Source organism: Tasmannia lanceolata, unplaced genomic scaffold, assembly GCF_043159265.1.
Source record: "Tasmannia lanceolata isolate RefF3 unplaced genomic scaffold, GAP_Taslan_0.1 ptg000044l, whole genome shotgun sequence".
NCBI lineage: Eukaryota > Viridiplantae > Streptophyta > Magnoliopsida > Canellales > Winteraceae > Tasmannia > Tasmannia lanceolata.
Window position 1 is genome coordinate 20,871,208 of NW_027518721.1, and position 21,428 is coordinate 20,892,635.

Genomic DNA, 21,428 nt, shown 5'->3' on the forward strand with positions numbered 1-21,428 from the left:
TGAGAGAGAGAGAGAGAGAATCAGACACCGATTCTTATCCCCTACTACGGGCACTAAGAAATCTCATTAATCCCCACGCAACCTAGGAAATCTCGTTGGTTTGTTCGAGAAATGGTGGTACAACATAGGTGCCTCCTATAAAGAAATTTGCACTTCTCATTACTGGCATTCATTCTTCTATTTCTTTTTCTTAGGGAAATGTTATCAGCACTACTATATTGTGATTAGGACACTCCTCACTTTATTAAAAGTACGGTATGGGCGCACCATTGGATGATCCAAACAGTCCATTAGATGGGCCACAGCCTAAATAGGTTGTGCCCCAAAAATCATGTCCGTAGGTTGTTCCTAACCCTCCGATCTAAATATTAGAGGGATGATCCTAACCCTCTAAAGATCGGAGGGTTAGGATCAACCTATGGAAATAATTTGTGGGGCATAACCTATTTAGACTGTGGCCCATCTAATGGACGGTTTAGATCATCCTATGGTGTGGGCCATACCGTATTTTGAATAAAGTGAGGAGTGTCCTCATCAAAATACAGTAGTGCTGATAACATTTCCCTTTTCTTATTGGTTGTTACAATCCCTTCTTTTTTAATGTAATTACAGCCCTTCTTCTATAGATACACCCATTGCTTATGAGTATCATTTAGGTCCACATTGTCCAATGGAAGAACTAGAGTTCAAATTAGTTTCGATGCAAAAGCAGGTTTAACATCCTAATAAAATTTAAATTCAAATTTTAGTTTGATTATTGACGTCCTCGTACAGATTATCTCTCTAGTTATAACTGATTAACACTGCTGTGAGATTCGGCTGCTCTGAGAAAATAACCTTGCAATCAAAAGAAAAATGGCTGCTTTTTTCTAGCCGTGGGCCTTTTTGCGAAGAGTAATTTAAATTATTTTTACCACATAGATAATTTCTCCAACAAAACTCTCAGTATTTTCTCTTTTGGTTTCTTTTTTTCTCTACTTTTTTTCTCATTTCCCAAACAGGAAAAGAATTGAATCAAGAACACATACAGGTATAGTGGCGATTTGGCCTCTTTGGTGCATCTCTCGGCAGAACCTTCTGCTGACTGCCAACTGAAGGCTCAATTAAACTTGTTTCACTGGTGATTTCATATCATCAAGAGGCTTACTTGGACAGGCTCTGCTTACTGCTGCCAAGTCTCGAGCTGCCGGAGATGACCATGTAGACAACTAAGCTCCGGGCGAAATCCCGGAGCTCCAGCAAGGAGTGATTCTTTAATACAGATACCAGTAAAATAACTAGAGGCTCTGTGGGTTTGAATCGAATTGGCTCATGAGCGACCTTAAAGCCTGACCGGCAATCCATAGTTATGGAAAGACCTGATCACTCCATCCCGACCTGCCGTTACAATCACCAGACCCCATGACAGAGATGATGCATGATGATGATGATCGTTTTGTGCACTTGGTAGAGACCAGAGGGGAAGTTTTTCCTCCGGCCATGTTGCATTACACCTCGATCCACCATCAGAGAAAAACCAACTACCAAGAGAGAATCGGTCTGAATCTCTGAGCCACGGGGAAGAACCCTCCTCTGACTGTTCTGCTTGTTGGTCTGAAGAACTGTGGAGACTTGTGTCACCTGATGATCCTATCTCTGAGTTGTGTCCCATTCCTGACCATGGTATGGCCACTGATACGCCTTCAGAGAAGAAATGTTCACAAGAACGAATGGATTTTGACAGCTTAGATGATGGAACATCCAAGCCATCATAACTCCAGACATAAACATGTGAGTCCTCGCCCACAGACACAATATATCTCCCATTAGAAGTGAAAGTTGCAGATATCTGATTCCCAGACCTCCGGGGACCTGCACAAGAAAAATGTCTCAAAGACTAAGTTTTGTTCGGGAGAAAGTTTCTGAAAGAAAAATATAAGTAGTAGAGGCTCAAAGAGTAAACAACCAGCCATTTAGATTAGAACAATAAGATGGCACCCATCCAATCTGTATGCTAGACCAGTGGTACCTTAAGCTGACGAAAAAACTTAGATGATAATAATCATATTCTAACATAGAGTAATAAAGATATGAAAACCTATTGGGTCGCCCACAGTTCTATCATATTGGCAATAACAGCAATTTAATTAAAAAATATGTCCTAATTTTTGTATATATTTTCAGCTTAAAATGGATCTTACCGTTCCAAACATACGCAACAACACATGTTATTAAGCGTTTAAGCTTTTTAAGCAATTATAGATGCATGTCTATCTTATGTGATGTTTTCTAAGTGTGTATTAGTGCTTATTTTAGCATTTACTGAAATTTCATCTTAAATTTCCATCATTTGCATTCATATCTATAAACTTCCATAATTTTACAAGAATTTTACCAAAATTTATGACTGAAACTGACATCCTTCTATTTCTGCGGTGATCGACATGCATAATGAAACTGACATTAAAACCCTGACAGTGCCTGCTATAGTTTTGTCACTACATTTCTTTTCATGTTTATCTTAATTTTGTTAAGCTATTGCTTACACTTAAAAACATTTATTTCTGCAAAAGTTAAATGGAAGGAATCATTTCTTTTGGACCTTGAAATGACAAACTTTCTTCATCAAGAACAATTTACGAAAAATTTGTTAATGGAACAAATTTTTTTTTTTGAAAAGTTGACATATTCATACCACAACTTTTTATTATTTTCTATCTTTTTTTTTGAAAAGTGGTTTGATATATGACAACAGACAATGAGTGGGTAAGGAATAATAACAAAATTTTGTCAGAACTACTGTCCTTATATTGTGTAATGGAGAGTCCTCCATTCAAGAATTGGATACTAAACTATCTTCCATATGGGATTAAATGGCCAGGTTGGATCCCAAGTTCCTTCTCACAAGCTCTATGCTGTTTTGAAGACTAGCATAAGTGAAGTTGTTTGTGCATGCGCTTAAACCACTAGTCCAAGAGCACAAAACCATCTACGCATCTACAGTGCCAGACTCGATTCTTCAATTGATGATTATTTTAGCTGCCCTAATGGCCAAGAAAAAAGGGGCTTCCATCTGCAGCTTCTAACCACCATTTACTTGATACTATTGCAAGTACATCGAACCATATTTTAAGTGGTTGGCCTCTCGGTTTTGATTCCCTACAGAATGAAGAAAATTACAGCATTGAAGAATGAGTAATCACTACGAGAAAATGGGCATACGAGAGTAGACGTTTGCATTTAAGTCCAGAAAACCGGTTTATGCTGATCACTTGATATGGCGTTAGACTATTGGAGACCCGCCCCCCCCCCCCCCCCCCAACCTGCAAAATCTCAAATAGATTTGTCGAAATGGATTAATCTTTCTAGAAGATCATTATCCCCCAATCGTCTTGACCAGCTCATTCTAGGCCTTTTACACATTTTCCTCATCAATCTTTGGTATTTCACTTCCCTATTCTAGGCCGTGAGATTATGGACCATTAAAACATATGCCAATTAGTATGCAAGGTTTTTAAATTTCAGTTTCGATCGGCAGCGAAATGGAAATATTTCGGTTTCAGTGGAAAGCTTGTAAAATTACAAAAAAGTATGGAAACATATGCGAGTGATGAAAATTTTTAACCTTTAAAACAAAACATATGCAAATGATGAAATTTTAAGATGAAACTATGGGAAATGCTAGAACAAGCACGAATACATACTCAAAAACCCTCACATAAGCAACAAAACCATCCATAATCGCTTAATCACATCGAACAACTAGTGACATGCGTTGTCGCACATATCTAGAATAGTAAAGTCAATAAAGAAGTACAATGTAATGAGGTATAAGTACAATGACCAATCTCCCCTCTAAGGACCCCAATTCTATGTCAATACCACATAGACTTATGAGGTATTAACGGCCCCATGCACAAGATACGGTAACTTTGTTATGCAATTCAATGTTATTGCCTACCAAATATCGTTCTCGACATTAATGGAATACAAATAATAACATTTTTTCATTTTTTTTGTCAATCCAACCATTGCGGTCGAATTTTGAGAAATTTTGGAAATTTCAATCGAATTTCAGGCATTTCGGGAAAATAATGACTTGAAAGGTACTCATGTAGTTTTTGTTTCGGTGGGGATGGAAATGGAAACATTTTGGACGTTTTGGGGAAATTTAAGGAAATTTAAAACCATGTTAGTATGCCCTTTTCATTTTCTCTTTGTTTGCTGTCTTTCTTTCCATCTAATTTCATGGCTTTGTTTGCTTGAGTGATATTTCAAGATCTTTGGAGCATTCGGCATCAGATCTTTTCATTCACAGCACAATGATTCCAGATTTGTAAGATCTTTTCAAAACAGCCTAGTCGAATTTTGCTTAACCCATTGGGGCCCATTGCATTTTAACTTGAATTGAAACCAGAAACTAAATGTCAAAGTCAGATCTGTAACAAGATCTGGATTGATTTGTCACTTAGGCATAGATTGATCTATCACTTAGATCTAGATCAAATCTAAGGACAGAACAGACCTGAAAGAATTCAGATCTGAATTGCGAACTTCTGCTATTGAAATAAAAATTCAACAACCTTCCAAATATATCCGAGTTCAGCTGCTTCTACAGTCATATAACACAATTCTCAATTTGAGAAGAAAGAGGCACAAACATCCAGATTTCGATGGAAAAGAATCTGGACATCAATTCACTGGATCAAAAACAAATTAGTCCAGAACTGATCTAAACATGACGGTTGTAGACTTCCATTTTACAATCCAGAGTTCTTGAATTTGATACATTTTGTTCCAGCAGATGAACGTCTCAGTGGAGTTAGTTGTTTCTATGACCTGTGGTTGCTATATGAGGTACTCCTCTTTTATCTTCGCAGGAAGATTGTTATAATTTCTTCATCTCTTGCAGTTCGGATGTGGTCTGAAAGCATCTCCGAGGAACTGCTGCTTGTCAGGTTCTCCAGGATTCATATCAGTGTGGTCTTTACTAGGAGAAATAAATAGAGTAAACCTGGCTATTTGTACGTTTTCTGGAATTTTGGCTGGATCTATTTAGCAATTAATTTGTTGATTTTCCCAAGGAATTCTGCATGAATTTTTTTGAGTTGAGCTAATGGCTGCTACTTCTTCAAAATCTTCAAATATTCAAGATTATTCTGCTAGTCATTCTATTCCAGAGAGATCATGTGAGCATCAGACAAAATTGGAAAGTGGAGCCAATTTTAAGTTTTGTTGTGAGATCTCTGGTTCTTGTTTAGATCCGAATTCTGCTTCTTTTTTAGATCAAATCTGCTACACTTAACTCAACTCAACTCAACAAAGCCTTTGTCCCAAACTAGTTGGGATCGGCTAAATGAATCCTTTAGAAAAATTTCATGAAGGAAGGAATCTACCCGACTGTAATCCCGGCTCTAGTTGGGTTCTTCTACGTGGATCATTTTCTTCCATTCTATCCTATCCAAGGTCATGTTCTCTGTTATGTTCCTAGCTATCAAGTCTTTCCTCACTATTTCTACCCAAGTTGTTTTCGGTCTGCCCCTACCTCTTTTTACTCCATCAATTTGGCACTAGTTGCCTCTTCTCACCGGAGCATCCAAAGGCCTACGTTGGATATGTCTAAACCATCTTAAGCGGTGCTCTCTCATCTTCTCCTCAATTGGTGCAACCCCCACCTTTTTACGAATGTCTTCATTTTTAATCAAATCTGCTACACTTACCATTAAAAAAAATCAAATCTGCTACACATAGTGATCCAGAATAGCGCGATTTAAAGATCTGCTCAAGCTGACTTCGCCAAGTGAATCACAAAGGTTCCAGATTCAACGGCCAATAGCTTATCCATTCCAACCATTTCCAGATTCACAATGCTTGTTGGACCAGTCAGCTGAAATTTCAGTTCACAGTTGCTAACAGATCAGTTCTGATTGATTGTATTCTTCACAATTCAGTTTGAAAATTGAGTAGATTTAAGTGTAGAGTATTGCTTCCTCTGACCCGCAGCGACCGATGAGACAAGTTGTGCCTAGCTCTATTTTTCCATCTATGGAACCACCATGCATCCCTCACTTCTTTGGTTATGATAAGTGTGAAGTTGAGTGTTTTTTGCGCCAAATCCATGTGGATACAAATGTAGAGGGAGCGACGCAATTTGGAACGGCCTACATTCAGCAGATGGGAGAAAGTCCATTACCATTTCATGAGGATCTATGCACTGGTAGCTTATCGGCGAAGACTTTAAACAGAAGCCTGTCCAGAGCGGGAAGCTAGACAGGCAAGGAAAAGACTAGAATAGAAGCCTGTTAGAATAAGCCTATGGGCATTTTAGTCATTGTACAAATATTTTAGTATATAAATAAATGAGTGAGGGGGAGATACCTCAACTCACTTTTTTCATTCTCTCTCAACATGGTATCAGAGCCCTAGGGTTTCTGATCCCTAACCCTAACCCTAGCCTCCATCTTCTTCATCAACCCCAACCCTAATCCCTTCAACCTTAATCCCTCTCTCTAACCTAACCCTAATCCTAACCCATCTCACACCCCACCCTCTCCTCCCTCCTCCACCCCACGCCGCCTCCTCTCCTCCATTCCCTGCTACAGTACCGCTACAATACCTCCCCCAACCCTTTCCCTCTTCAAATCAGCCCCTTATCTCCTCCGCTCTTCGCTTTCCCGATGACCATATTTTGGCTTAATCTTACATAAAACCTTATTTTTCTATTTTCCCTTTGATGTGTTAAATTTGTCTCTTTTATCTTCATCTCGCGCATCTTCCTAGCTTCTCTATGGGTTCATTTTTGCACTTGTCCTTCGCTCGTGCGATCGTCCTATGAGTCTCTCTGTTGATTAGTTGGTTTTATCATCCATCCTCTCGACTTCTACTCGTTGTAGCCGTTGGTGGTGGTCTCTCTGTTTGTCGACTTTTGTTGTCCAAATGGATCTTCCTGTTATTGTTGATCCCTCTATTGGCATGACCACGGAGGTCCGTGCTTCTACGACACCCTCGGCCCCTTCTCCGTCTTCTACCTTGGCACCTGTGGACAACTCTTACTCACAACTGAACATTGCCAAGTTTGATGGAACCAACTACTTACCCTGGAAGGTTGCGAATGAGGCATACCTTCTTGGACGGGATAAGGTACGTTTTCTACGTGAGGATCCTCCTTCACCTAAGGATCCCATGTATACTTGCTAGGAACATGAAGATGCGTTTTTCCGGAGTCTTCTATGGCAGAGCATGACTTCTGACATTTATTCTACTTTGATCCTCCTCCCGACTGCAAAGTAGATCTGGGATCACACTGCCGTGACGTATTCTGGGGTTGAGAACCTCACTCGTATCTGTTCCACTTACTCTGAGTGGATGCGCCTCCGTCGTGGTTATATATCTCTTGAGGCTCACTATGGGAAGTTCATTTCCTTATGTCAGCAGCTTGACGTTTTTCTTCCCCTCACATCTGATGTTAATGTTCTCTGGCGGCAACGAGAACAAATTCGAGTAGTGCACTACTTTGAGAGCCTAGGTCCCGAGTTTACTAACCTGCGCCATCAAATTCTTGGTTCTAGCAACATTCTGTCGTTGAGCGAGGCCTACTCTCGCGCTCAGCAGTGCATTGGCGAGACCCCATTCCGCACTTCCTCTGACAGTTCTGGTCTTGCGACATATGACGGAGGCAGTGGTACTCGTCCTGCCCGGGGAGGTGGTTCTTTTTCGCTCGCCCGTGGACGTGGCTGTCGTGGTGGCGGCCGTGTTGGGAGTAGGCATGGCCGTCCTTATTGCACTCACTGCCAACGCGATGGCCACGTTATTGAGACTTGCTACACACTGCACCCAGAACTTCACCCGCCTCGATCTGCTCACCTCAGCACTACTAGCCATTTTGATACAGTTGTTTCTACTCTTGCCTCTTCTTCTGTTGATGACTCATTCACCTTTACGAGGGCAGACTATGAGGAGCTACAACGCCTTCGACAGAGTGCCCCCAGGCCATAACAGGCTTCGCTCAGCCAGGTAGTTCACCTACGACATTACTTTCTAGCTCAGGGTCCTGGATCATTGACTCAGGAGCCTCAAACCATATGACTGATAACTCATCACAGCTCTCTTCTTTTCGCTCATTTCCATCTGATTTTCAGTCCATTACTTTAGTTGATGGTTCCACTACACCTATCACTGGTATTGGTACCACTTGTCATTCACCTAATTTTCCTCTTTCTTCTATCTTGTGCGTCCCTAAGTCTCCATTTAGTTTATTGTCTGTTAGCCAAATTACGAAAAACCTTGCTTGCTCTATCTCATTCTATCCTTCTTACTGTTTTTTTCAGAATCTTTCGACTGGGAGGACGATTGGATCGAGTCGTGAGGTGGATGGCCTGTACCGTCTTGACTGCAACCCCTCTTCATCAGTTTTACATATTTCAATGGATGCCTTTCAGTGGCACTGTCGACTGGGTCATCATTCACTTCAGCGCCTCCAGCAGACATCTTTAGTTCCTGCTTCTGTCTCTCATTTTCAGTGTCAGTCTTGTGAACTCGGGAAGCATCACAGAGTGTCTTTCCCTTCCCGAGTTGTTAGTAGAGGCGATAGTTTATTTCAGCTAGTTCACTCAGATGTACGGGGACCTTCTAGGGTCGCGTCAAATAATGGTTTCAAATATTTTTGTCGTTTTTATTGATGATTACTCACATATGACTTGGTTGTATTTACTGAAAGACCGCTCTCAGGTCTTCTCAGCTTTTAAAAAATTTCACGATGAAATAAAAATCAATTTAGTTGTAGTATTAAATACCTTCGTACTGATAATCCCCGTGAATTTTTCTCTGCTACTGATGGTTTACAGGACTATCTCTCCTCTCATGGCATTATCCATCAATCATCCTGTGCATACACCTCGCAGCAGAATGGTGTCGTCCAAAGGAAACTGCGCTATCTCCTTGAGGTGGCTCGTACTCTCGTCTTTCAGATGTAGGTTCCTAAATCCTTTTGGTCCGATGCCATTCTCACTGCCTGTTTTCTTTCAAATCGTCTTCTGTCTTCGGTGCTAAATGGTGATTCTCCGTTCAACAGCACATACTCACATCAGGATCCATTCCCACTTACACCCCATGTTTTTAGCTGCGTATGTTTTGTCCATCATTGGGGTCATGCACGCGATAAACTGGATCCTCGTTCAGAACGATGTATCTTTCTGGGATACTCTCGTACCCAGAAAGGATATCTTTGCTACAGTCCACGTCTACGCCGATGGTATGTTTCAGCTGATGTTACATTTTTTGAATCTGAATCATTCTTTGGTTCTACCTCAGTTCCTTCAGCTCCTAGGATGGAACATGAGGTGTCCATTTCTATCCCTGACCTTCCGACCATCTCTCCTGTTTCTTTAGAACCCTCTTCTGCTTGCCCTCCTAGTCAGGTTGACTCTTGTGTTCCCAGAGTGGATCACCCACCTACTAAGTTCCAGTATCAACGTCGTCAGCACCAAGCACGGCATCCTCACGCCGACAAATCGTCCTCACAGGCAGAGATCTCCTTACCCTCTAATCAGGTATCTTCCTCTCTTGTAGTTGTTTCTGACTCCCCTATTGCTTCACATACTCGTTCCCATTCTGCTGCTCATCCTATCTCTAATTTTGTTTGTTATGATCGTGTAACCCTTCCTTTCAAAAGCTTTGTCCTGTCTGTCTTCTGTTGTGTTACCACAATCTTTGGATGAGGCTCTTAATCACCCAGGCTGGCGAGCTGCCATGGACCTCGAGATGGGCGCTCTGCATTCTAACCAGACATGGGATCTTGTCTCTCTGCCTGCTGGTGCTCGACCTATTGGCTGCCGTAGGATATTCTCCATTAAATATTTACCTGATGGCACTGTTGATCGACTGAAGGCACATTTGGTGGCAAAGGGCTACACTCAAACATTCGGTGTAGACTACCATGAGACGTTCTCCCTAGTTGCGAAGATACCTTCAGTCCGAGTCCTCCTCTCCCTCGCAGTCAATAATGGCTGGCATCTTCACCAGTTAGATGTGAAGAACGATTTTCTACATGGCGACCTCCTTGAAGATACCTTCAGTCCGAGTCCTCCTCTCCCTCGCAGTCAATAATGGCTGGCATCTTCACCAGTTAGATGTGAAGAACGATTTTCTACATGGCGACCTCCTTGAAGAGGTGTATATGGAGCAACCTCCAGGTTATGTTACTCAGGGGGAGTTGTCCTCATCAGTCTGTCGCCTCAGAAAATCAATATATGGGTTGAAGCAGCCTCCACGTGCATGGTTTGGCAAATTTAGTGAGGTGGTTATGAGGTTTGGCCTCAAACAGTGTGTCGTTGATCACTCAGTATTCAGTTATCAGTCCTCAGCAGGTTGCATTATGTTGATTGTATATGTCGATGACATCATTATTACAGGCAATGACTCAGGGGGAATTCAGAAACTGAAAGCCTTCTTGCAAAGGAGTTCACGACAAAGGACTTGGGACGTCTCAGATATCTTCTTGGGATAGAAGTTGCGTACTCCTCTAGTGGTTTATCTCTATCACAGAGGAAGTATGTTCTGGATTTGTTAGAAGAGACGGGAAATCTTGGTGTGAAGCCTGTAACTGCACCCATGGATCCAAATGTGAAACTTGTTCCAAAAGAGGGTGATTTGTTGAAGGATCCTGGTAGGTATAGAAGGCTTGTGGGCAAGCTTATATACCTTACTGTTACTCATCCTAATATATCCTATGTCGTTAGGGTAGTCAGCCAGTACATGACCTCCCCTCGTACTTCACATTGGAATGCAGTGGTTCAAATCCTCAAATATCTGTGCGCCAGGAAAGGGATTACTATTCAAACGGCATGATCATACACGAATTGAAGGGTTCTCAGATGCTGATTGGACTGGATCTCCTGCTGATAGGAGATCGACTACCGGGTATTGTACCTTTGTGGGAGGTAACCTGGTTTCATGGAAGAGTAAAAAACAGGACGTCATTGCAAAATCAAGTGCAGAGGCAGAATACAGAGCCACGACGCATACTACTACTGAGATTATTTGGTTGAGATCACTCCTATATCTGAGATTAGCATTGTGTTACCTTCACAGTTATATTGTGACAACAGGGCAGCCATCTATATTGCAACAAATCTAGTCTTCCATGAGCGAACAAAGCACATCGAAGTCGACTGTCATTTCATCCATCAGAGAATCCAAAAAGGGGAGATACGTGCTATATTTACTCGTTCTGCAGAACAGATGGCTGATATGTTCACAAAACCATTAAATAAATCAAAGCTGAGTGACATTTGTAACAAGCTAGGAATGTATAACTTATACATTCCGCCTTGAGGGGGAGTGTTAGAATAAGCTTATGGGCATTTTAGTCATTGTACAAATATTTTAGAATACAAACAAATGAGTGAGGGGGAGATACCTCAACTCACTTTTCTCATTCTCTCTCAACAAAGCCCTCATATAGAAATTAAGGCACATAACAATTCCATAGATCTTCTCCACCGCTAGAGGCCGATGATGAGGCTACTATTGAAGAAGGGGAGGAAGCAGAGGAGACCTTTATCTTGGCAGGAGATGAGGATGATGAGGTTGTGGAAGTTGGAAGAGTAGTGGTTGAGCCAAAAAGCACAGAAATAAAAGTTGAAGGGCAGGAGAAAGAAGAATATGAGCAAAGGAAGATACATGGAAGTGATGGTGACTTTGCCATAGTCGCATATAAACCTATGGCAGCCATTGTTGCTAGTGATATGTTGCTGCCCACAGCTACTATACCAACCACGGTTGACTACTATGATGAGTTTACAGCTGCTTTTCATAGCGAACTACTACACCTATGCGGCGGTATGGTATCACCCTAATCAGGATTCCAAGAATAGAGACCATAACAGCTAGCTTTTTCGATGACTCCTGATCAATGGAATGGGATAGAGTACTGATGTTTCCCAGAAGCAGATACACAAATTGTATTCGTTTATTGTACGTCACTCTATGGAGTCGATATCATGACTTTACCGACTGGTTCACTAGTGTAGTTTCTGTACTAGTGTACTTGTGGTTTGTCTGGTTTTTGGGTTTTTTTCCTATGGGCTTATACATGTTTCTCTTTTATTACTTTATACTTGTCATTTTTAGTCATTTGGCTTGGTAGTTAAGTTAGTTCAGAAGTAGTTTGTATGGGTTATCTATATAAAGCCCATCTTAGTCATTTCATTTCAGTTCTTGGAGTTTTCCAATATTTGATAGTTTGAGAGTTCTTGTTTTGGAGAGAGAGCTGTAGGCTCTTCTCCTTTATCCTATTTTTTCTTTTGAAGGAATTGGAATTGTAGACTAGTGCTCTAGTCGTTTCCCTGTTCTTTCCTATCTTTGATTGTTAAATGCAAGAACAACAACTGATCAAGATCAGTACATTATCACCGAGGGATTGGAGCACTCATGCATCCCTTTGCTTGAGTGATATTTCAAGATATTTGGAGCATCAGATGTGTTCGTTCACAACACATCGATTCCAGATCTGTAAGATCTTTCCAACACACTTCCAGATTTAAGCATTTCCGGTGTTCTTTCTTGCTCTTGTTATTCATTTGAGTCGAAATAAACAAGTCCATGCATAGATCGGATTCAGTTCTAGTCTATATGGACAGATCTTAGCCACAACACCACTTGCATCCCCATCCAACTAGGAAAAATCTGGTGACAATGAATTAAAGCTTAATTCAGATTGCCATGAACCTCGTTTTTCATGAGCAGAAAATACGAGTCTAGGAATATTTTCACTATATTCAGAGATCAAATTTATGACAATCTCTCTTCTACATAATGCAAGAAAGATCTTCAGATCACATTTGAGAGTTGATTTGCACAGATCTTGCGATAGGTCAATACTAACTCTTTCGTGATCACAAGCCATATGTGTTTTTTTTTAAAAAAAAACTGGGTCACAAGGCAAATGGTTAAGTAAAATTATAAATTTATCCAAATAAATATAAATATAAATATATGAATAATATGATAAAATGCTAAAAAAAGTAATAGTAATATGATAATTCTGCTACAGTAATACAACAAATGAAGAAAATATATCCAGCACATGATGAAGCTAACGAGCCATTCAGTAAGATATCTTAGGCCTGAATTTCAGGACCATCAAATTTGTCCACCCTGTATCTGGATGTGGCGGTGTGATCAGATCTTTTCATATGTGTTTCTGTTTAACTTTTGGTACTTTTTATGTTTAATGGACCAAAGAATCCAGACACATTTAATTATTGTACGGAGAAAATAAATTTTAAGAATTTGATAGGGTGCATACTTCAATCCATCAATGAAATTCCTAGAGAAAAAATACTTTCATGAAACAAAAAGGTAAATAATTTATATTCCCCCATCAATAATAATCCCTGGTGTTTTGCAATATACAATTAGATCGCCAGATAAGAATCAATATTGAAGTATAAAAACTCATGTATAAAGAGTAAACTATCAAAATGTAAGACTTCCAATAGAAACCAAAATGCAAAGCTATAAAAACAATGACTTTAGTTTTAGAAAAATGGATTCGTTCCCAACCAGGATTCATGAAGAGGAATTGAAAGGGACATCACACACTACCTCTATATTTATGAATGACATCGAACTTATCAAGAATTCTAACTTTGGAGTCAGCTGACGTAATCATGACCCTTTGAGCTGACGTAATCATGACCCTTTTAGAATCTTCGGGGGCAAACTGTAAAAAGGAAAGTATGAGTATATTGCAACAACTTAAGCACAAAACTGTAAGAAACAGAAAAAAAACATTTTGATAAGCAGAACTATATAATTATGTCATTTTTTTGAATGGCTTATATAATTCTGTCATGTCATTTAGGGGTGAGCATTATTCGGATAAAACCGAATAACCGAACCAAATTGGTCGATTCGGTTCGGTTTTTTTCTTTTCAGTTCGGTTTCAGTTTTTTTTTTTGGAAATTCGGTTATTCAGTTTCGGTTTCGGTTTTCTCAACAACAAAAAATCGGTTAACCGAATAACCGAAATTATGGATGAAAACCATTTTTTTTCCAAAAAAAAGTGCTATATGTGCACTCCGTAGGATGATCAAAACCGTCCATTTGATTGATCACAACTTAATTAGGTTGTACTCAAAAAACCATTTCGATTGGATGATCCTAGCCCTCCGATCCAAACCGAGATTGATTTTTTCCCTCTTTTTCTCCCAAAATTCGGTTATAAACCGAATAACCGAATTTTTATTCGGTTCAGTTTCGGTTACCGAAATTTGGTAACCGAAATTATTTCGGTTACCAAATTTCGGTCTATTCGGTTCAGTTTAAACCGAATAACCACCCCTGTCATTAGTTATCACATACAGCAGCTAAAACTTTGATTACCTGGAAGCCTGTAATTCTTTTGCAAGTAGACTTCTTTTTACCCTGAACACATAATTGTGCATCCAGCTGCAGATGATTACCTATAAGATGCAAATAATCTTCTCATCCCACATTGCCAATGGTGAATTGATCTAAACTTTTAAAACTTCAATTTGCAATAAAATTATGAGACCAGTATATGCACGGCAAGCTTAGTTATTAATTCTGTTCTTGTGGGCATTTCATTTTTCTCACCAGAATGGAACATTCTGGGGTTTCAACTATTCCAATGTTCCATTCTGAAAAAGACGCTATGACCGAAAGATAGTGTTTAAGTTAAACATTCACGCTTCGGGTAGGGTTTTGGGGAATAAATGAGTTTTGCAAAAGTGTAAAAATAAGAGAATTAGATAGTGTTGTTAACCATTCATTCGTTTGGGAGGGAGGGCTAAAAGAAATCAAATGCCCTCCAAACGAACACAAAAAATGGTCACTAAACAGGGTTAGAAAAGTAAACCTCAAAAAATGCCAGAAAATAACGAATCTAAAAAAATTTCCTACTTTTTACCCTCTGTCCAGAACTGGCAATTTCCCCCTGTATTGTTCATATTGGACCAGATTTCTGGGTTGAAAGTTCCATTTGGTGATTTGTTCCAGTTTTGAAAATAGAATTAGATGTTTCGTCCATTCCGGACGAAAGGAAACACGAATTGACGACTGGCGGGCAAAAAAATTTATTCCTACTTGGGCTAAAAAGACCCTACATAGAGACATGATTTTCCAAACCACTCTTGATGAATTGCTCATAAACAAGCCATTAACACCATTGATTCCAATTTTGCAGGACTGGGTACCTGATGCATCATAAAAGCGGTAATTGCCTGTGATAGAGCCGACAATGCATCCCTGCGCAAATGAAAGAATACAAGGTAGCTATTATCATAAAGAAAAATATGATAAAAGATAAAAGCTGGAAGACACTTCATTGCATCAGAGGAAAACCTGTCCATTTGGTTGGTAGCATACAGCAGTGATTATGTCACGTACATCGGCCCAATCAACAACTCTACTTTCTGAAACTCCCCAAACTCGAACTTTCCCATCTATGGAACCACTAATGAAGTATCTCTCATCAACAGGATTGAACTGAATGCAAGTTACTGCCCCCATGCAAAAAAAAACAACATTCGAGAAAGCAATAAGCAAATAACATACATCATAAGCAAAACAGTGGAGCCTACAGATGAAGTTGATTTTAGATGTCTTGTAAGTTGGAACTCGACAACAGGTTTAACATTCATTCAACATAGTTAGGAAACATTTGGAGGTTCTCATAATTACCATAATTGTTGTGGTGAAAAACTTTAAGACATTCATCGCAGCCCACTTTCCACAGACGAACAGTCTTGTCCTCAGATGATGAAAGAAGACACTGCAACCAAACATTTGCATAATCTTCATAACAAGCATGTGAGCTACACAATCGAATTCAGTGGTGTACAAATGAATAGATTCATATAGGTAATTGAAATAATCAAGTGAATTCATACAGATATGCAACTGTCAATCTATATGCAATTGTAAAATGTGGAAGAGTAAAATGCCAAAAGTGTGAAAACAAAAGGTTAAAAAAATAGAAATCTCGAAAACATGATACATTGTGTTGTGCTTATGAGTCAAAGAAAAAAACCATTGTGTTCAGGAATCATAAAACTAGAAAACATGATACATTGTGTTGCGCTTATGAAGTCAAAGAAAAAAACCATTGTGTTCAGGAACCATAAAACCACCTAAGAAACAGATGTCGATAAATAATATAGGGCATCCAATATAGAATGACTCACATTAGATTTGGACCAAGACAGGTCCAATACATCGCCAGTATGACCATGAAATTCTTGCAGTGGTGTCTCTTCAAGCTTGAAGACCTTCTCAGGGATGACAACAGACGCGGGATTTGAATTTTTTCTTCCGTAAATGTTACTGCCCCCTTTCACTTTGTCAACAATTTCTGAAGCACTTCCAGCAAAGAAATATTTGCAAGAAGCTTCAGCTTTTGTAACACGCCAAATACGAACAACACCATCCTCCCCACCACTTGCTAGGAACTGTCCATCTGGACTGAATTTCATAGTCCAAATAGAACCCTTGTGAGCTTGAATTTCTTGCCCCACGTAAAGAGCGGAAAACTCCATTAACTTTTTCTGGCGGTGTTGCACTCTCATTCGCCGTTCCTTGGGTACTTGAGCCTCCGGAACAGTTACATCACCCTTGCACAATCCTCCCCCATGTCTATTAATTATGAAGCTCTTCCACCAATTCTTCCACTTCTTTTTTCTTACATCAAGGCCTTTCTCCTGTTTTTCTCCATTACTAGAAACTTCCCTCTGAACGGCTTTCCGGGGAGAACGAGTTCCAAACTGTTGCATTGTTATCAACCTGTTCGATCCAACCTCTCCAGGTGAGTTCGAGGAACAGTCTCGCACCGGCGAACGCACAGAAAAAATCCTCCCACTATCAGGATCAACTGAACTCCAAGACGAATCCCCGTCTCTCCCATTGCCAGAACAAGGGCAAGACCTTAAGACGGCACCACTGCTTTCTGCAATTCTATCTGATCCCAGAGATATCGGTGAACTATCACACATGCCTTCATCTATTTGCTGAGCGCAACCCACCTGAGAATGCCCAAGCTGATCAAATCCCATCCCAAGTAAAAACCTCTCCCGGCGTTCGTGAATGCTCCTTGGCTCCTCCCTCCAAATTTTGTAGTTGAACTTCCCACACACCGGTTCTGAATTCACAGTCGGAGAATCCTCAGATGAAGAAGAATCAGTAGAATTCCTAACATAATCCAACGAGTCGAAAAACACATCTTCTCCCTCATCACTATAAACAGGCATGTTTAATCAACTCAAAATCTAACACCCACATCAAAAAGGGTTTCAAACAAAACCCACCAGATATCCATCGTATAAACTCTCCCACTCAAAAACCACAGCAATAATTCCCAACCAAATCCCCTGCAGGACAACCAACAATCAATCCAATCCACAGTAATTCAAGAAAATCAAAAGAAGAACAACAACAACAACAACAACAAGAACCCAAAGAAAAGTTCAGAACAAAATCAAGAAACAAATACATAAGCTACAAGGTTCATGAATCAAACATACCTAGATTTCCACGAAATCAAAGCGAGATCACACGATCTTTCTGCAGTGCCTGCAATTTTATTTTTCATTTTCGTCAAATTCACAAGCATAAGACCCAAAAATGAAACTGAAAACAAGAAACGACCCAAATCCTCTGCATCTCTCTCCTCGAGATCTAACAGGGAAAAAAAAATTGAAGGGATATAATCTTAATAAAGCATTTCAGTGCACGAGCGACAAACACGAGAACCAATGCTCTGAAAAACCAATCAATGGGTAATAAATAAATAAAAAAGAGAGAAAAAAACAAAGAATTGAAAAAAAAAAAAAAAAGATTTTACGGCGATTTGCTTTTTTTCAGACTACATTTAATTTAGCATTTAAAAATACAGATGTATAGATAGAGACGAGAAAACGAACAATACAGGCTGTTTCTGAGAAAAGGTAACCCTAGGGTTTTTAGCACGGTGTACAGACTCCTACCTAATACTCTAATAGTGAAAGCGATCGCTCCTTTCTGTCGAGATCCGGTCGAAAAAACCGACACTTGTCAGCAGCGGCCACCTAGGGTTTTTTTTTTTGTTTTTTTCCGACCTTCTAGGGTTTCGTTTCGATCTCTATTTCTCTATCTAGCCTCTGGTACTACTCTTTCTGCTCCTCTTTTCCGCCATTATAGATCGTACTAGAGCTCTGGTTTTGTGATTTTCAAGATCTGGTTTTTTACTACGGATTTAAGCAAAGAATCTCGAATTCGAAATAAATCACCTCAGACCGTCATGTACCGGACTCTCTCGCCATTAAAGCTCCAGAATCCGGTTTCTGATCTTTTTGTTCACACGATTTTAGATCTGGTTTCGGGATTTTCCAGATCCGGTTGGTCACTACAGATTTAAGCAAAGAATCCCGGATTTGAAATAAAGCATGTTTCGAATCCCGCCATTAAAGTTCTAGATTCCGATTTCTTTTCTCACGATCTTAGATCGGTTCGATTACAACAGATTTAAGCATAAAATCTCGACATCGAAATAAATAAATAAAAACTCAGATCGTTATGATTCCGGTTTCGGATCTTTTGTTCTCATAATGTTAGATCCACATTAGGTTTACAGTTTCCGTCCAGTTTTTCCGATTCCGGAGATCTCCTTCCTAAAAAAAATTGATAAATTCTCTGTTTTTTTTTAACTTTTGCTTTTCAGTTCTCTGGTTGCTTAATCATTCAATTAAGAAATCGCACAAATAGACACCGTTTCTTTATATTTTTCAACGATTAGAAACTCATTCTCGAACTCGATCGTCATAAAAACTCAAATCCCTAATCCTTGATATCCTCCGTTTATTCACGAATCAGAGCAAAATCAAAGGAGTTAATGACATCCTTTCAGATAGAAAGAGAGAGGGTATTGATTAGGGTTTAGGAGAGAGAGAGAGAGAGAGAGAGAGAGAGTTTTTTCTCGTTTGGAGCCGTACAGTTTCGTTGGTTGATGTGGAGCGAGTTGGAACTCTCAAGATTTGGTTGTTTCTTTCTCTCGTACGTACGGAAGAGAGCTCTGAGTTGTCCGAGGTGAAGGAAACACAACACCGATGGAACTGTTGGAAAGCCCAAGGAAAAGTTTTTCTTTTTTTTTTCTTTTTTTTTTTTCTTTTTTTTTTTTTTTGAGAGAGAGAGAGAGAGAGATTTTTGACTCACAATCGGATAGTCCAATAATCAGTTTATGGACTCGTAATCGGTTTTGTATTTAAAGTGAATCAATAAGAGGGTATCCATAGTTGTATGCTGAGATTATTGCTGGGCTTTATAAGTCTACAAAATGAAAAAAATATGAAGAGGAAATGCATATTATGAAAACCTCAATAGATTGGAGGGCTATGATCGTCCTATGGATATGATTTTTGGGGCACTACCTACGGTTTGGATCATCCTACAGTGTGGTCATTACAGTATTTTTTGAAAAATTGGGTACTATTATAAGGGTTTACACCATATAAAGTAGAAGAGATACGGCACGTGACAAATGAGACACCAGACACATACAAATATGTGAATTTGATTGGCTTCATTGTGGGTCACCACCATTTTGTTATGTGCTTGTTGATGGCCCACCGCTTTACCTCATCTCCACACGAGCCCGTGCATAGGGTGCGCCATAAATATACTTTTAAGGGAAAAATACAGTTCCACGGTACACCCCCTCAACTTTCTGACATTTTCTACTCTAACCCTGACTTTTAAAAGTCACCGACTACACCCTCACAGGTTTCTATTTGTATAAGGTAGACCCCCTCTTTTGAAACACTATAAGTGCTAATGAAGACCCCATTCACCCTTTCAAACGCCACATCTGAATCCAAACACTACCAAAAACACAGTGGGCCCATATTGTTTGGATGATCCAAAGCGTTCATTTTATGGGCCCTGACATAGATAGGGTGTGCCCAAAAAATCAGCTCCATAGGATCATCCTAATGCTTCCATCTGCGGATAAACCGTCAACTTATGGGGTCTACCTTAGGGGGGTGCAGTTTGTGACTTTCAAAAGTCAGTGTTATACTTGAAAATGTCAGAAAGTTAAGGGGGTCTATCTATATTTTTCCCTACTTTTAATATTTTTATGTTGTGTATTATATTTATACCACATGTGCTAAATACCAATCATTTCCTTTACCTAACCTTTTTTTGCTAATAATCATTTTTAAGATGAGAATATTCTTATTTATTTTTTATAAAATAATAAATCTATCCCTAATTTTGTACACTCGGCATCGTTAAGATTAGCATTTCTTTAGGATCATCCCATAGAGATGATTTTCGAGGCACAACCTATTTACATCGGGGTCCAACAAATGAATCACTTGTATCATTGAACAGGGCGAGCCATACTGTGTGTTTTTCTCATAAATCAACCTTTCTACCCGACATTTGTTACTGAAGTCTAAAGACTATATAAAATACATACCCGACATTTGTTTTGATGTTTTCTTCATGGAGCACAAAACATAGTTGGAGAAGAATATAACAAAAAAAAAACAGAAGATTGAGCACATGAAGTCCAACATTTTTTTTCAAAAAAGTACTGTAGGGTCCTCTTCATAGGTTGATCCAAACCGTTCATTAGTTGGGTCCACAACGTAAATAGGTTTTACGCCGAAAATCTTTTCCATTGGATGACCTAACCCTCCAACATGTAGAGGTTTCTATAATGTAGTCCTTCTACAGATCAGAGGGTTTAGAACTTAAGATCATCCTATAAGAAAAAGATTTTGTCACAGCCTATTTAGGTTGTGCTCCAACATATGAACGGTTTGGATCATCCTAGGAAGTGGGCCCACAGTACTTTTTGAAGACACCCTCACCAATGATGGTCTGCTGAGGACAGAGATATCCCTATTTTATTGTTAGAGAGAAAGCAGCTAGAAGGACACACCACTGTCACGGATATTCAAAACAGGCCTCACTATTGCGTCAGGTGTTCAATAATTTCGTACGGCTAATTTTATTTTATTTTCCCTCTTTCTTAGTTTCTTTCCACAATCGCAAATAATTCAGGGAGCTTCGAGACAAATACACTTTTAAGACTTTCCAACTATAGCTTTGTAAAAAAATCAGAAGGTTCTCAACTTAGACATCTACTTTTTATGTGTGTTTTTTCTGTCCATTGAGAGTGGAATGTCTTTTAGCATAACTTTTTTTTATCAATAATCTACCCATTTCTTAAAGTAGGTTATGCTATGCTTTAAAAGATCTGAAGCTGATAGCCATGATTAGGGCTGCAACTCGAGCCGGGTTTTACCCGACCCGAAAATAGCCTGGGTTGGGTTCAGGTTTCATGGGTTTAGGGTCGAGCCGGGTTGAGCATTCAAAAGCCCGCATGAATCTCGGGTCGAGCCAGGTTTGAAGGGTCTCGACCCGAGTTACATAAGTTATAGCATGTA

General features: G+C 39.6%; 1 protein-coding gene across 4 annotated transcripts; it reads right to left on the bottom strand.

Annotated features, from left to right (window-relative positions):
• Positions 1-844: 844 nt before the first annotated feature.
• On the bottom strand, positions 845-19,066 carry LOC143863545 (uncharacterized). 4 transcript variants are annotated; one of them, XM_077374250.1, is made up of 10 exons: positions 18,966-19,064; positions 17,520-17,568; positions 17,304-17,366; positions 16,188-17,137; positions 15,685-15,775; positions 15,346-15,503; positions 15,198-15,249; positions 14,365-14,444; positions 13,585-13,702; positions 845-1,851 (listed from the first exon to the last, which is right to left on the bottom strand). In XM_077374250.1, exons 4-10 carry the CDS (start codon positions 17,049-17,051, stop codon positions 1,322-1,324), a joined length of 1,893 nt encoding a protein of 630 aa, XP_077230365.1. In that variant the 5' UTR covers positions 17,052-17,137; positions 17,304-17,366; positions 17,520-17,568; positions 18,966-19,064; the 3' UTR covers positions 845-1,321. The 4 variants fall into 4 exon arrangements, with proteins under 4 accessions (XP_077230365.1, XP_077230363.1, XP_077230364.1 ...); XM_077374248.1 differs by having other exon boundaries at positions 16,188-17,366; positions 18,966-19,066; XM_077374249.1 differs by lacking the exon at positions 18,966-19,064 and having other exon boundaries at positions 17,520-17,892.
• Between the last annotated feature and the right edge of the window lie 2,362 nt (positions 19,067-21,428).